This window comes from Sesamum indicum, linkage group LG5 (genome assembly GCF_026168435.1).
Source record: "Sesamum indicum cultivar Baizhima isolate 11 linkage group LG5, ASM2616843v1, whole genome shotgun sequence".
Classification (NCBI taxonomy): Eukaryota; Viridiplantae; Streptophyta; class Magnoliopsida; order Lamiales; family Pedaliaceae; genus Sesamum; species Sesamum indicum.
Window position 1 is genome coordinate 3,890,370 of NC_142661.1, and position 13,637 is coordinate 3,904,006.

The following is a 13,637-nucleotide window of genomic DNA, read 5'->3' on the forward strand; positions in this document are numbered from 1 at the left end:
ACGGTTTGGTTACACAAAATATTTGTCTTTTGAATTATTATAAGAGATGTCAATTTCATTTTAATAATTATTTTTTACATTTTGAGAATTGCATACCTGAAGGCGTCAATATTATTATATAAATTATTTGGGGTGATTTTTGTAATTATACAAAATATATGAGTAATTTGTGTAAATAAGTTAAAAGTGGGATAAATTTTAATTAAGGTGAAGTAGTAGTGGGCAGACACTACTGGTAAAAGCGTTACTCGTGCGTGAGTAACGACAATCAGATTCGCCACCAATTGGTTTTTACCCGGAAATAGTCTCTATTTTAAGAGACCGTTAGCAAACAGAAACAGCAGTGATTGATTTCTTCTTCCTCTTTGCTGTAACCATCGCATCGCCATACTCTCAATTCACAGGTGAATTCTCATTTCCTGCTATTTCTCTTTCTTCTTTCTTACCACACCCAAAATTTCTGCATATTTAACGATCATAATAATAATACATTTCTAATTGCTGCTATCTTTCTCCTTTTTCCTTCTTCAGTAAGTATAGCATGATCAAATTTCAAACCTCTGTTTTTTTCCCGTGATGTTTAATTTGTTGTACCCTCATTGCTGGATTTCGATTGAAAAGAATTCTATAATTGATGCGTTCTTCGTGGATCTGCCGGCCCCTCTTTTTCTTTGTCTCTTCAGTGTACTTAAAATGGATGAAGGTCAATGCTATTAATTTCTCATTGCGATACTGGTGTTATCTTATTCTTCAGGGATTTCCATTTTCGTTTAGAATATTGGTGGGAAAAAGGAAACTGCTTGTTTATCAACTTTTTTCTTCTTTAATGTGTGACCCGGAATTTACCGTTTTGGTATATGCGTTTGGTCGGTGTAAGAAGATATTGGTTGATGAATCTGAGGTAGGCAACGGCTTTATATGGTTTCTTCTTTAACTTCCAACTTAAATCAACATATCTCCGGGACTGGAAAAGAAGAAAATTTGTGGTTCTCTGTCAACATTCTCCTGCTATATCCCAACTGCTCTCCTGTTGAATTTAAGACCAGTTCTTTATCAAAATGATTTTTTTCCCCATTTCAAAAAGAGATTCTTTTATGTTAAATTTAAAATAGACTGACATGGAGAGAACAAATATTGCGTTGACCAAATGTTTGGAATAACTCCGTTTGAGAAAGGGATTCTTTTACTCTTGAGTTCTTTATGATCGAAAATTTCATTCACATTCTAATTGATGATGATTAAAAATTACACTTGTCTTTTTGCAGCATGAATCCGCCTGCTGATGATGTCGATTTGAAACCTGAGAAACTTGAACAAGAAAAGGAGGGAGGTGCTTCATTCCACTGTGACCTTTATGATGAGGATTTAGTTCACAAAATAGCTCAGGAGTTTCTTCCTGGTTTGGCCTCGGCATGTGTTGACAACACAACTGGTGGCCTCTTCAGGAGCCCAGCTTCTGTGGCTGTTGAAATAAGAAGAGAAATGGTGGACTATCTTGTCCAAAGAAGCGAAAATTTTGTGGCCGAGTCTGTGGTCCTAGAGGGTGTTCCAAATGCGGAAGTGCCTGAGGACCCTCATGATATTATCGCTAATTTTGTTGACGACTTTGCAAGTTCAAAAAGGAACTTTTTTAGCAGAGTTTCAGGATGGCTGCTAAGTGATAAAAGAGAGGACAAAATAGATGATTTTGTGCAAGAGATGGAGATTAATGGCTTTTGGTTGTTAAATAGGAGAGAAGCAGTGGCACAAACTCTCTTGAAGAATGTTGATTTCAAGAACATCTATCACTGCAACATGAGCTTTAAGACTGAGGAAGATCTAGAAGACCATAAATTGAATTGCGGTTTTCGGACTATGACCTGCATAAATGAGGGGTGCAGTTCTAGATTTTGTGCAGCTCAGAGCGATCATCATGATTCAGTCTGTCCTTTCAAGATACTTAAATGTGAGCAGAACTGCTCAGCTATCATCATGAGGCGTGAGATGGACAGACACTGTATAACCGTTTGTCCAATGAAGCTTGTGAAGTGCCCCTTCCATTCAGTGGGTTGTCAGTCGTCCATTCCTCAGTGTACAGTCGGTCAACACAAGTCTGAGGATCTCAGATCTCACTTGCTCTACGTTCTACAAGTTATTCACAAGGATGCAGCGGTAGAAGATCTAAAGGAAAGGGTAGACGAACTGATCGAGGTACAGATTTAAAGGTTCTGTATACTATTCAATATTGCTAACGCCATGCTATTTAAGGAATTCCATTAATGGAACAAGGAAAAGTATGAAGTTCTTTTTTAACAAGTTACTAACCATCAAGTTTTATATTAGAAGATGTTAAATATCCTAATTATGATCCCACAGAATGCTGAATTCAATAAACATGCACACTTATTGTGGAGTGTAGTTTACGGGGGTAATAATTAAAGTGAAAATGCTAGAGTACTTGGTTTCTAGTTTTACGAAAATTTTTCTTGATGCTTTTTTAGAGCTTCAGTTGGTCCTAAATTATATCATTCATGACTTCAATGTGTAAATAGTGAATGGTATAGGGAGTTCTCATATCTGGGCATTAGTTCTGGGAATTGTTTGGTAACTGTGGAAATTTTTATCTTTAACTGAACTGAAAAATGAAATACAGATAACATTTTGTACCCAAGGAAAAATGTCTATTGTAGCATCATCGACGTTCGCACAGACTGCCTTTACAGAAAGGATATGTTTATTGATGACATATGCGGCATTATTAATTTTCTTCCTAGATCACATGATTTCATAAATACTTGTGGACCTGCTGCGTTTTTGGCATTTTTCCTTTTGCGTGGTGAACGCTTTTTGACATGCCAGTTAATTTGTGATATGGTGTCGGTTATTGTGGCAGTTATCTTCTGGAAAACTAGCAGGAGCTCGTGATGCACGATCCTTAACCTCTGCAATTAAGGGTCTTGAAGCAAAGCTTGGGCCTTTAAAGGTCAAAACAACTGCAAAAGGCAGCGATGAAGTTGGAGATTTAACTGATAAGAAGGATGAAAGCTCTGGGTCGCCGACCAAACATGTGAGGTTTGAGGAGTCTCCAGTGGCAAAGATAGAGAGTGTCAACTCACCCCCGAAGAACAGTGATGGTAATGACCCCAACCAGGAGAGAGAGAAATCAGTAGAGTCACCTGCCAGTATAAGTGTGCAACAGGAGTCAAATCCTAATAATGAAAATTCTATTGCATCCATTTCTGTGCAAGGAGACTCAAATGCATCGCTTCCTGGAGAAGAAGGTGGCTTGGGCACAGAGAACAATGTTGAAGTGGTGCAGGTGGGCAGATCATTAGAAGAAAAAGCGGACAAACCCGTTATAGATGAGCATTTTACATCATCACCCAAAGCAGAAGAGCAAACTGGGTCAGTTGCCAAGAGCGAAGAGCATTCTGACGCAGCTGCTGAAGTTGCCAAGAGCGAAGAGCATGCTGACACGGCTGCTGAAGTTGCCAAGATTGAAGAGCATGCTGACAAAGTTGCCGAAATTGCCAAGAGTGAAGGACATGCTGACACAGCTGCTGAGAATGAAGAGTCAACAAAATCACCTATGAGGGAAGAGTTTAAGGAATCATCCAATAATTGAGAATTTATGCCGAGTCACCCCTTGTCAGGAGAAGAGGAGAGTCTGGGATTTGATTGCAGTCGAGGATGTTAAGGGCTGATATTTAGATATAACGTGGGTTCTGACTTCCTGACTTCCTTAATACAAGACGGCGAAAGATTGATTTTTGTGTTTTGGCTGGCTTCTGTCAATTGGAATCTTTTAAACTGTCTTTAGCATGCCTGATATTTATGAATTGGTTCTCTTGCTTCATATATACTGCTCACTCTTGGGTATTGAGAGTCAGAGAAAATGCAAATGGTATTATCTTATCTGGAAAATTTGGGTTATAATGTGGCCAGGTATTGGTACCATCAGACATACAACACTCTAAGCAAGCAGGAGGTGACGCACGCACGTGGAGACATGGTTGGAATCGATGTCCTCAAAGATAGAAACAAATTAAGGGGTTCAAGGAAGGTAGATGCATTGGTTAAATGAGGATGGATGATAGATGCGTAGTGAAGAAAGCCCATGAATATTTTGTTCCTGTTAGTTTGATGTATACTGAAGACTACTAGTAATGAGCAGGCTTCTCATTGAGATTTGGATTCTCCAAGACCAAGTTTAATACATACTGCTGATCAAAATATGAAATCCCGACTTGTGCAAGAGTAAGAGGTCTGAGAAAGGAATTGGCAACAACTGGAATTTGTGTTATTATTTCTTCATTTTACTAAAATTTATAAGGTTAAGGACTTATTGAACGTTATGACTTGTTAGATACATAAATCTCGACAAACAAGAGCTCTTGCTTCTTCCTTGTTCCAGTTATCCTCCTACTTTTTCATTTTTATATAGATATATCCCTTTGTATAAATTTTTTGGGACATATTAAAGGCTTCTTTTCTACCACCACACATTCAGTGAATTTTGAATTCTATGAAGTTATGTCAATGCAAAAATATAAATATAAATATACATATTACACTCCCCTCCCTCAAAATTTGATTTAATTACACGCAGATTTTATGCGGTTTGAAATATTATATTTATTACGTATGTGGTTTACTTCCATTTAACAAATAGTCAATTCTTTAGTAAAAATTAACTAAATTTGTTAATATTAATTAAAAAAAATTGAATGAAAATTGTTTTCTTCCCTCGATTGACTTATTGCAAGTCAAATAATTTTTTGTTGACCAAACTATTCTTATGATAGTGAAAATATACCTCCCATATGTATGAACGTATGAAGACATATGAGGTTAATTTGGTCATAAAAAGCTCTACTTGACCTGTAATAAAACAATAATAAATTAATCAAGGTAAATATAAATTTTTATCTTACTTTTTTTTTTAGAATATAAGTAAATTTAATGAATTTTAACTACTGAAAAAACTTATTTGTTAGATGGAAACAAACCTTAAAGATGTTAAATATAATTTTTTAAATTACAGGAAGTTTATGTATAATTAAACTAAATTTTAAGAGGCGTGGGTGTAATGATCCAATATAAATTAATATATACTAGAAAACTTGTGGCACATCCATGTGCAACTTTTATAAATACCATTTAAAATAAAAATTTTATAACTTAATGAAGTATATACAAAATAACAAGTTAATATTAAATTTAAATAATAATGACAAAAACAAGATGAAAGAAAATTAAACAAAAAAAAGAAGAAAATAACTATAAAAAGATAATAGTGGTGGAAAGTTAGATGAAAAATTTGAAAAAATAAATTAAATATAAAAAAAACATACAAGAAAAAGAGAGACACCAAAAAGTGGTCTCATTTAATATATATATGTAAAAATAGGATATATTGATATTTGATAGTATTTTTGAAACCGATATGTAATGTAAGAGTTATAGGCTAAAGAGGTTAATGGTTTATTGATGGGCTTAGAAGCCCATTAGGCCCAACAAGGAAGGGCAATTCTGTCATATTACGTTAATCCCACGAGTCCTTTTTATAACTGCGAGCGACTAGGGTTTAGCTCACAGTCACATTCTCCATTCATTCAGCAGCTTCACGCAAGAGGCCGACGCCGTCGCAGCTTACCAGTTTCGTCTTTCTACCACTCTCCTTCTCTATTCCTATGCATTCTTCTTCTCATATGCATTCAGTAACGACGGCTATTTTTGTTTGCTGCAGGTGAACCAGAAGATATGGCGACAGTACCTGCCGTAAACGAGGGAGAAAAGGTTCACAGCGGCGTGTTGCTTTTCAACCGCTGGTCCTACGATGAAGTTCAGGTCCGCTTTTTGTTTTTCATATTTTCCTCTGGCAAACCGCATCCTTGTCACTTACTTATCCATGTACAGTTCCCATTGGATATGATCTCGTTGTTGAACCTCTTCTTGTTGGAGAGTTCTATACGTTTCTATCTGCTTTTTATTTTTTTCTCGTGAATTCGTTTGTTTGGAATGTATATTATGATAATAAATTTATTGAGTTTACTGCACCAAGGATTCAGTCTCTTTTCTGGGAATGTTTTTCAGCTTGGTATTTGCCCAAATTTTGAGATAAAACTGAACCAAAATCTATGACCTTTTCCTTGGTGTGATTATTTCTGGTTACTTTCTTTTTTGTCCGATACAAATTCATGACCCTTTCACAGTTATGAAATAATCTAGCTGTATTGAACTACAAATAAGGCTAATTAACTATTTCTTATGTTGAAAGATTTCGTGCATCTTGTTTCTGTATGAGGCCATATTATAGAATTGGAGACGCATGCACTAGCACGTGATCAGAGATTGCATCATTTGATTGTTTTCATTTCTATGAGTATAGATTTCTAAAGACTCACTTATGCCAGACTTTAAAACCTGTTCCAATGGAAGCAGTCAATGTTTTTATGTCAACAAAACCACTCTCTGCTGCTACCAGATTCTTTTCATATTTGACCCCATTAGCATAATCTTAAATTCATGAGACCACCACATGCTAACTGATCTTCCTGCAGTAGTACTTTACTGTAAACATTTATTTGTTATTGAGACTCATATATATATATATATAATGAACCAACATTGTCACCATAACATCTAAACAAACATTACTGAAATTTCTGCCTGTAGATCTGACTCATGGAGACATTATTATATGCAAATAATTGCAGTTCCTTTTTAGTATGCGGTTTCATTGTTATGGTGTATAGTGTTTTCATTTGGTAACTTTGAATCTCATCTTAATATTAGTTGATGTTTACTTGAGTTGGTGGTTGCATAAAATTTATGTTCTTTTGAAACCATGATTTAGTTAGAAGCTTTGAGGCATGAGTTTGACTGGTTGAGGGTTGAGTTTGAGAGTTTGATGGTTAGAAGGGTGAGATGGGATGGAGATGAATTGGGAAATTGGGTTTGTCAGAAAAGAACATTATCACTGAAAATAATTGTATTTTTAGTTGTAATTCGGAAAAGCAAGTTCTGTTGCCAAAAAATGTGTGAGCTATGTTTCAGCAGCATGGGGCCTTTGCGTTCACTGATCCTATATTGGCATTATTTCACTGTCTACAGTTATGTTCTCCCCTTATGATTTGGCAATGTGCTTTTGTTTATAGATTAGTGACATCTCAGTGGAAGACTACATCACTGCTACGGGAGCCAAGCATCCAACATATATGCCTCACACAGCTGGGAGGTACCAAGCAAAGCGATTCAGGAAGGCTCAATGCCCCATTGTTGAGAGGTTGACCAACTCCCTGATGATGCATGGGAGGAACAATGGGAAGAAGCTCATGGCAGTTCGAATTGTTAAGCATGCCATGGAGATCATTCATTTGTTAACTGACCTGAACCCCATTCAAGTCATTGTTGATGCTGTTATCAACAGGTCTGCAATTCTCTGCTTTGTTTTGCATATTGTCATAAAAGTGATTAAAGAGGCGACTTCTCAAATTTACTCAATATTTTTGTTTTCCAAGCCTGAAACTGAAAGCAATGTTGTGATGTTGATTTGGAAACAGTAGGGTATTGTTAAGCTTCTCATGGTAGGGAATTTATGCTCACTTCTGCACTCAATTCAATTCTGTATGTAGTGGGCCAAGGGAAGACGCTACCCGTATTGGGTCAGCTGGGGTGGTAAGAAGGCAGGCAGTTGATATCTCGCCTCTGCGCCGTGTCAATCAGGCTATTTATCTGCTCACAACAGGTGCCCGGGAGAGTGCTTTCAGGAACATAAAGACCATTGCTGAGTGCCTTGCTGATGAACTTATCAACGCAGCCAAAGGATCATCAAACAGGTGATAAACCATGTTACTGCTTCAATATTTTGCGTCAGTTTCTGATGGTTTCTATACTCTAATAGCTGAAGATCTTATCTTTGCAGCTATGCTATTAAAAAGAAAGATGAGATTGAGAGAGTTGCCAAGGCCAACCGTTGAGAGTGGAATACTGAAGTTTTTGAGAAGTTGCACCTGGCTTGTTTTCTTAAATTCGGTTTAGGGAGTTCACTGGTTAATCTTTAGCAAAACTATGAATGGGTGAAATGTTTTACCTGTTACAATACAGCAGTACCGGGTTTTGTTTGCCTTTTGACTTTATTTTTGTTGAGATATGAAAACTTGCTGGTTTATATTTATTTATAATTTGCATGTTTCTGGGAAAATATAGTTAAGATTAGTTTCAATTGGGTTATTACCTTTCGGGTGGAGTGTATACCTAAGCTTCAGCCGTTATGGAGCGGGAGTGAGGGGTTTGGTGCGAGCTACAGCATCGGAACTCCAGAGGTGTTAAAAATTAAAGGCCTAGCGAGCGTATAAGTTGTTTCTTTTGAAGAGTTAAATGATACTCTTCATTGACGGTTGATATAAATATGAACTGATGAAAAAGTTGAAGCGATTACTTGTGCGAATGATTCGGGAATGGTTTTCCTTTGGAGCTGTAGGTTTTTTCCCTTGATTTTTTGACAGTAGAAATTATCGCATAAGCAAGAAAATATATTCGTAATTTTTCTTCTCCAAATACTAGTAGTGCAATGTTCTGATTTTCTTTTTCGAACTAGTGGGGAGAGGTGGCATACATGCATAATAATTGTCCAACTCCAACATCTAAAGCACTAACCATCAAATTTCCAATATTAAGCTAACAATATCGACCAATAATACCAAAATTTCCATTGCAAGTTAATATCAACTGTTAAAATACGAAAACCATTCTAGAGAATTTCCCCTCCAGAACAACAAGATTGGAAAAATTGGAATTAGGGACACAAATAACATAACCCTATAAGAGATGGAAGAGTGAATTCACGAAAGACATCTTAAGCCATTAAAAACTACTTATTATTAATACTCTTCTTCCACATCTTCATCTTCATCGTCCAGGCCTTCAGCGCCCACTTCCTCATAGTCTTTTTCAAGGGCAGCAAGATCTTCACGGGCTTCCGAGAATTCACCTTCCTCCATGCCTTCACCAACATACCAGTGCACAAAAGCTCGCTTAGCATACATGACATCAAATTTGTGATCGATTCGAGAGAAGACTTCTGCCACGGCTGTGTTGTTGCTTATCATGCAGACTGCACGCTTCACACGCGCAAGATCACCCCCCGGCACCACTGTGGGTGGCTGGTAATTGATGCCGCATTTGAAACCCGTGGGGCACCTGTCAGTATATCCGTGTCATTTCAGCAATTATATTAGGGCCACAAAAGCAACGGACAAGCCAAATTTGGTGCGGCTACATTTTCTTCTCCAAAAAAAGGTTCCAGAAAACAAAGTTACACAATAAGACTGCCTAGTTATTGCTCGTGAAAAATTGATTTGAAGATACAAAGGATGAACTGCACATCATTAGAAAGCTCTCTTGGGTGTTTATTTATGCCAAGTACGCATGCTCTGACCAAATTCAACCAAACCTCGACACTAACCTCTCATGGGACTTCTTCACATCCCATTACCCATAATTAGTATAGATAATACACACAAGAAGATAAGCCTCAATTTACTTTCCTTATGGCAATTAGAACTTTTAAATCAGGAATTATGCCATTTATCACAGGAACTTACCAGTCAACAAACTGAACGGCCCTTTTAGTTTTAATGGTAGCAACAGCAGTATTAACATCTTTTGGAGCAACGTCACCACGATACATTAAACAGCACGCCATGTACTTCCCATGCCGTGGATCACACTTGGCCATCATACTAGAAGGTTCAAATACAGCAGTTGTGATCTCAGGAACAGATAATTGTTCATGGTAAGCTTTAGCTGCTGAGATTACTGGTGCATAAGATGAAAGCATGAAATGGATACGAGGATAAGGCACAAGGTTTGTTTGAAACTCTGTGATGTCCACATTAATGGCACCATCAAATCTCAACGAAGTGGTCAAAGACGAGATGATCTGTGAAATTAAACGGTTCAAATTCGCGTAAGTTGGTCTCTCGATGTCCAAAGATCTCCTGCAAATATCATATATAGCTTCATTGTCCAAAAGCACCACAACATCTGTATGCTCTAGAAGGGAATGGGTGGACAAGACGCTATTATAAGGCTCTACCACCGCAGTGGAAACCTGAATGCATAAGAAAATGCGGTTAGATTAGAGGACTAAGACAAACCATCCGGAATATAATAATGTCCGAGGTTTACTCATTCAAACAGGATACAAAAATCTTGAGAAGGAGAAACACAAATCACATTAGACAAGTGGCATGAGCAGATAATGAATAACAGACTATGTAGTCATAAACAATTTGATAAAATTGTATCTAGATGAATAACCTGGGGAGATGGGTAAATAGTAAAGCCAAGTTTCGACTTTTTGCCATAATCTACAGACAAACGCTCTAGAAGCAGGGACCCGAGACCAGAGCCAGTGCCACCACCAACAGCATTAAACACCAGAAAGCCCTGCAAACCAGTGCAGTTGTCTGCTAGCTTTCTAACTCGATCAAGGCATAGATCAATGATATCCTTACCCACTGCATCACAACATTATCCAAATAAAACTATAAAGAACCATTCTGGTAAAAACAATCATTAAATAACTACACCATTAAACAAATGTTTACCTGTATAGTGTCCTCTGGCAAAGTTATTTGCAGCATCCTCCTTGCCAGAAATAAGTTGTTCAGGATGAAAGAGTTGTCTGTATGCCCCATTTCTAACCTCATCAACGACAGTGGGTTCAAGATCAAGAAAAATAGCGCGGGGTACATGCTTGCCAGCACCGGTTTCGCTGAAGAAGGTGTTGAAAGAATCATCTGCAATACCAGCAGTTTTGTCACTGCACGTGAAGAGGGAAAAGTGCATTAGATGAAAAGAATAAACACAACAAGAGAAAAGTCACGAACGGGGGGTAACTTGAAAAGAAAGAAAAATTGTGCCAATGCAAACCGAGGAATAATTCTTTTCACCGTGGCATGCACAGATTAAATGAGCGATCCAACAGTAAAACAAGGATCACCAGAGCTTGAAATAAAATGAGGAGGATCGTATGCAACACAACAACAAAACAAATTTAACGAACAATCCAGGAAAAAAGCAACAAAGCGCATGCCCATTTCTAGAAAAATGGAGACTGCAACGGAGGGAAGTACAATGAAATATAAGAAAGAAACAAAGAAGTTGCAATTGGCTTGAGAAAGAAAAAGAGCAAATGCAATATCGGGAAAAAATCAAGAAAGAAAAAAGGGATAGAGAGGAGGAGGAGTTAAAACCTAGGCATGTAACCGTCGGGCTGAATTCCATGTTCAAGGCAATAGAGCTCCCAGCAGGCATTGCCGACCTGAATTCCGGCCTGGCCGATATGTATGCTTATGATTTCTCTCATCCTCTCTTCTCTTACTTAAAAATAATTTAGTGATTATTTTCTCTATGGAGAAGAGAAGAACAAAGAAATGTATGGCGTTGTGTGTTTTTGGAGGGGTGGGAAAAGGGAGAAGGAAGAAGACGCATTCAAACTATCATAGAAAGAATATTGAATGAAGCTGCATTGGAATTTCTTCAATTTTTGTTTTCTGCAAGTGTGGGTGTGTGTGAGGAACGATAGGGCGTAAGCTATGGGATTGGGGCCCACCTCCACCTCAGCTTTTGGTGGGCCTTCACACCTTTGCCCTCTCATCTCATGGGCTATCGTTTCTTTTCTCGTAGCCCACCTTTTGATTTGATTCTATATACACCATGGATAATTATACAGCTACTTCAAAAATTAGGATATTGATATGTAAATTTAAGTTAATAAATCTTTTACATAAAAATTTGATGTGTGTTTATTACACTTATTCATTACTTAGGAAGTATTTATAAAAATTTCTGCTTCTAAAAAAGTGATTTCCATAGAAAAATTTGAAAGTTGTAACGGAATAAAAAATGGACAGTTTTTGTACAAAAAACATAAAAGCTAAATTGAATAGTGATGATGTCCCTCCAAAAATCGGGCCAAACCCACAAGTTAGACCTATTAGCCCAGTTAACTAAGAGCTCAACTAGTCCACCAGCAGGACGGATAAAATTCACTAGCAAGATGGATAAAAGCCCATTAGCAAGGAAGAAAGACCTATTAGCTTACTTGCTACTTTGTTGAACCGACAGGCCCAAGAAATAAGCCCACTTCAGCTGGACACATTATCATAAAGTTAGGAGGACACGTCATATAGCTTACCAAGACGCTTGCACACATCAATCTAAAATATCTCTAGGTGGTTCTAGGTAAATCGGATGCAAAACAAGCGGGAAAGCACAAGTAACCAATTCCCGGAAAAATAGGCAAATCTGGCAGAGTTTCATCCAGCTCACATATTTTAACCAATACTTATCCAAATCCATAACGGTTTGATGTGGATGAAAGCCAATTCAAGGAGCTTTTCAATGCCCTATGACACTCAACAATTGACTCCGTATCCAACTTTGTATGAGCCTATAAATAGAAGACTTATGCAGGTTTCTGAGGAGATGGTTCAACATCATTTCCATTCTCAAACTCTCACTTTCTTGCACTGTTTTCTCTCGATTTTTTTGACCTATTCTAAGCTTATAATTTTCACTCCACATGAATATTCATCATTTTCAATCATCTTTCACCATTCAAATCCTCACTTTATTCCAAGTTTTTTCTATTATTTTTTCTTAAGTAGTTGCTGACTTAAGCATCAGAGTGTTAATCTCTGTTTTACAGGGTTAGTCCTTTGATAATATTAGGATTTTCTTGAAGATCCTTCGACCTCTATGGTGTGGAAAATTTTTGGAACACATCATTGGAGCCGTCTGTGAGAACACTTGAGTTTTGGGCTAAGAAATGACAAATTCCAACAATGGAGGTGATCACGGATCTTACGAGGGAGACTTTTCCCTCCCTGCTGTGTATGGACCTATTATTCCACCTATAAATCCTACTTCAAGAGATGTTAATGTTCCCAATCCAGACAGTTGGACATCAGCCCCCTGGTATCTAGTGGTCCTTGGAGAAGGAGATGGTGGAACTTCTCCAGCAGGTAGCAAAAGAAACCATGCCTGTTGAGTGGGGCATTCCCTTCAGCAAACATATTATGATGGAAGAACTTCCTGCTCACTTCCGAGCAGCTTCACATCTGTTTGCTTATGACGGTACTACTGATCCAGCTGAGCATATCCATAAATTTGAAAATGCAGCCTGTTGCACAGGTATACTAATGGTATCAAGTGTCGTATTTTTCTTAGTACACTAACGAATTCTGCCCAATAATGGTTTGACCAGCTTCCTGCTGGATCAGTTAGATCTTTTACAGAATTTAGCTCTCTCTTTCAACATCAGTTCGCTAGTAGCAAGAAGTACATGAAATCAACTATTAGACTTTTCCGATTAAGCAGGAGGAGAAGGAAACCTTGAGGGCCTATGTCCAACGCTTTAATACATTTATCCAGCTTGGAGTGCTGTGGTCATATAGGACTACTCGTCCCACTACTGGGGAAACCCCTTTCCAACTTAGTATATGGATTAGAAGTTGTCATCCGGGCTGAGACAGAGCTAGGAACCTTCAGGATCCAACATTATAAACAGGAGAACAATGGCAACATGCTTGAGCCAATCTGGACTTAATAGACGAATTGCGAGAGGATACACGAGTTTGTATATA

The 13,637-nt window shown here is 37.7% G+C and overlaps 3 protein-coding genes across 5 annotated transcripts; 2 read left to right on the top strand and 1 right to left on the bottom strand.

Annotated features, from left to right (window-relative positions):
• Positions 1–247: 247 nt before the first annotated feature.
• Positions 248–3,835, top strand: LOC105162468 (TRAF-like superfamily protein). 3 transcript variants are annotated; one of them, XM_011080488.3, is made up of 3 exons: positions 248–404; positions 1,266–2,190; positions 2,873–3,835. In XM_011080488.3, the coding sequence occupies exons 2-3, from the start codon at positions 1,267–1,269 to the stop codon at positions 3,602–3,604; spliced, it is 1,656 nt and encodes a 551-aa protein (XP_011078790.1). In that variant the 5' UTR covers positions 248–404; position 1,266; the 3' UTR covers positions 3,605–3,835. The 3 variants fall into 3 exon arrangements, with proteins under 3 accessions (XP_011078790.1, XP_088736378.1, XP_011078789.2); XM_088880252.1 differs by lacking the exon at positions 248–404 and adding an exon at positions 434–530; XM_011080487.3 differs by lacking the exon at positions 248–404 and adding an exon at positions 579–901.
• A 1,646-nt stretch (positions 3,836–5,481) lies between these two features.
• On the top strand, positions 5,482–8,158 carry RPS5A (ribosomal protein 5A). The gene is made up of 5 exons (XM_011080486.3): positions 5,482–5,637; positions 5,729–5,829; positions 7,140–7,411; positions 7,617–7,820; positions 7,907–8,158. The coding sequence occupies exons 2-5, from the start codon at positions 5,743–5,745 to the stop codon at positions 7,959–7,961; spliced, it is 618 nt and encodes a 205-aa protein (XP_011078788.1). The 5' UTR covers positions 5,482–5,637; positions 5,729–5,742; the 3' UTR covers positions 7,962–8,158.
• A 512-nt stretch (positions 8,159–8,670) lies between these two features.
• LOC105162465 (tubulin alpha-1 chain) lies at positions 8,671–11,789 on the bottom strand. The gene is made up of 5 exons (XM_011080485.3): positions 11,244–11,789; positions 10,596–10,810; positions 10,306–10,505; positions 9,588–10,096; positions 8,671–9,183 (listed from the first exon to the last, which is right to left on the bottom strand). The coding sequence occupies exons 1-5, from the start codon at positions 11,354–11,356 to the stop codon at positions 8,865–8,867; spliced, it is 1,356 nt and encodes a 451-aa protein (XP_011078787.1). The 5' UTR covers positions 11,357–11,789; the 3' UTR covers positions 8,671–8,864.
• Between the last annotated feature and the right edge of the window lie 1,848 nt (positions 11,790–13,637).

What these genes read in the sequence shown, in the direction of transcription:
- LOC105162468 (XM_011080487.3), top strand. Translation starts at nt 858, where the DNA reads ATGCGTTTGGTCGGTGTAAGAAGATATTGGTTGATGAATCTGAG. An exon ending in TATTGGTTGATGAATCTGAG is followed by an intron (nt 902 to 1,265) that starts GTAGGCAACGGC and finishes GTCTTTTTGCAG; the next exon opens with CATGAATCCGCCTGCTGATG. An exon ending in GGGTAGACGAACTGATCGAG is followed by an intron (nt 2,191 to 2,872) that starts GTACAGATTTAA and finishes TTATTGTGGCAG; the next exon opens with TTATCTTCTGGAAAACTAGC.
- RPS5A (XM_011080486.3), top strand. Translation starts at nt 5,743, where the DNA reads ATGGCGACAGTACCTGCCGTAAACGAGGGAGAAAAGGTTCACAGCGGC. An exon ending in GGTCCTACGATGAAGTTCAG is followed by an intron (nt 5,830 to 7,139) that starts GTCCGCTTTTTG and finishes TTTTGTTTATAG; the next exon opens with ATTAGTGACATCTCAGTGGA. An exon ending in GCCAAAGGATCATCAAACAG is followed by an intron (nt 7,821 to 7,906) that starts GTGATAAACCAT and finishes TTATCTTTGCAG; the next exon opens with CTATGCTATTAAAAAGAAAG.
- LOC105162465 (XM_011080485.3), bottom strand. Translation starts at nt 11,356, where the DNA reads ATGAGAGAAATCATAAGCATACATATCGGCCAGGCCGGAATTCAGGTC. An exon ending in CCCGACGGTTACATGCCTAG is followed by an intron (nt 10,811 to 11,243) that starts GTTTTAACTCCT and finishes CTTCACGTGCAG; the next exon opens with TGACAAAACTGCTGGTATTG. An exon ending in CTATTTACCCATCTCCCCAG is followed by an intron (nt 10,097 to 10,305) that starts GTTATTCATCTA and finishes TTATGCATTCAG; the next exon opens with GTTTCCACTGCGGTGGTAGA.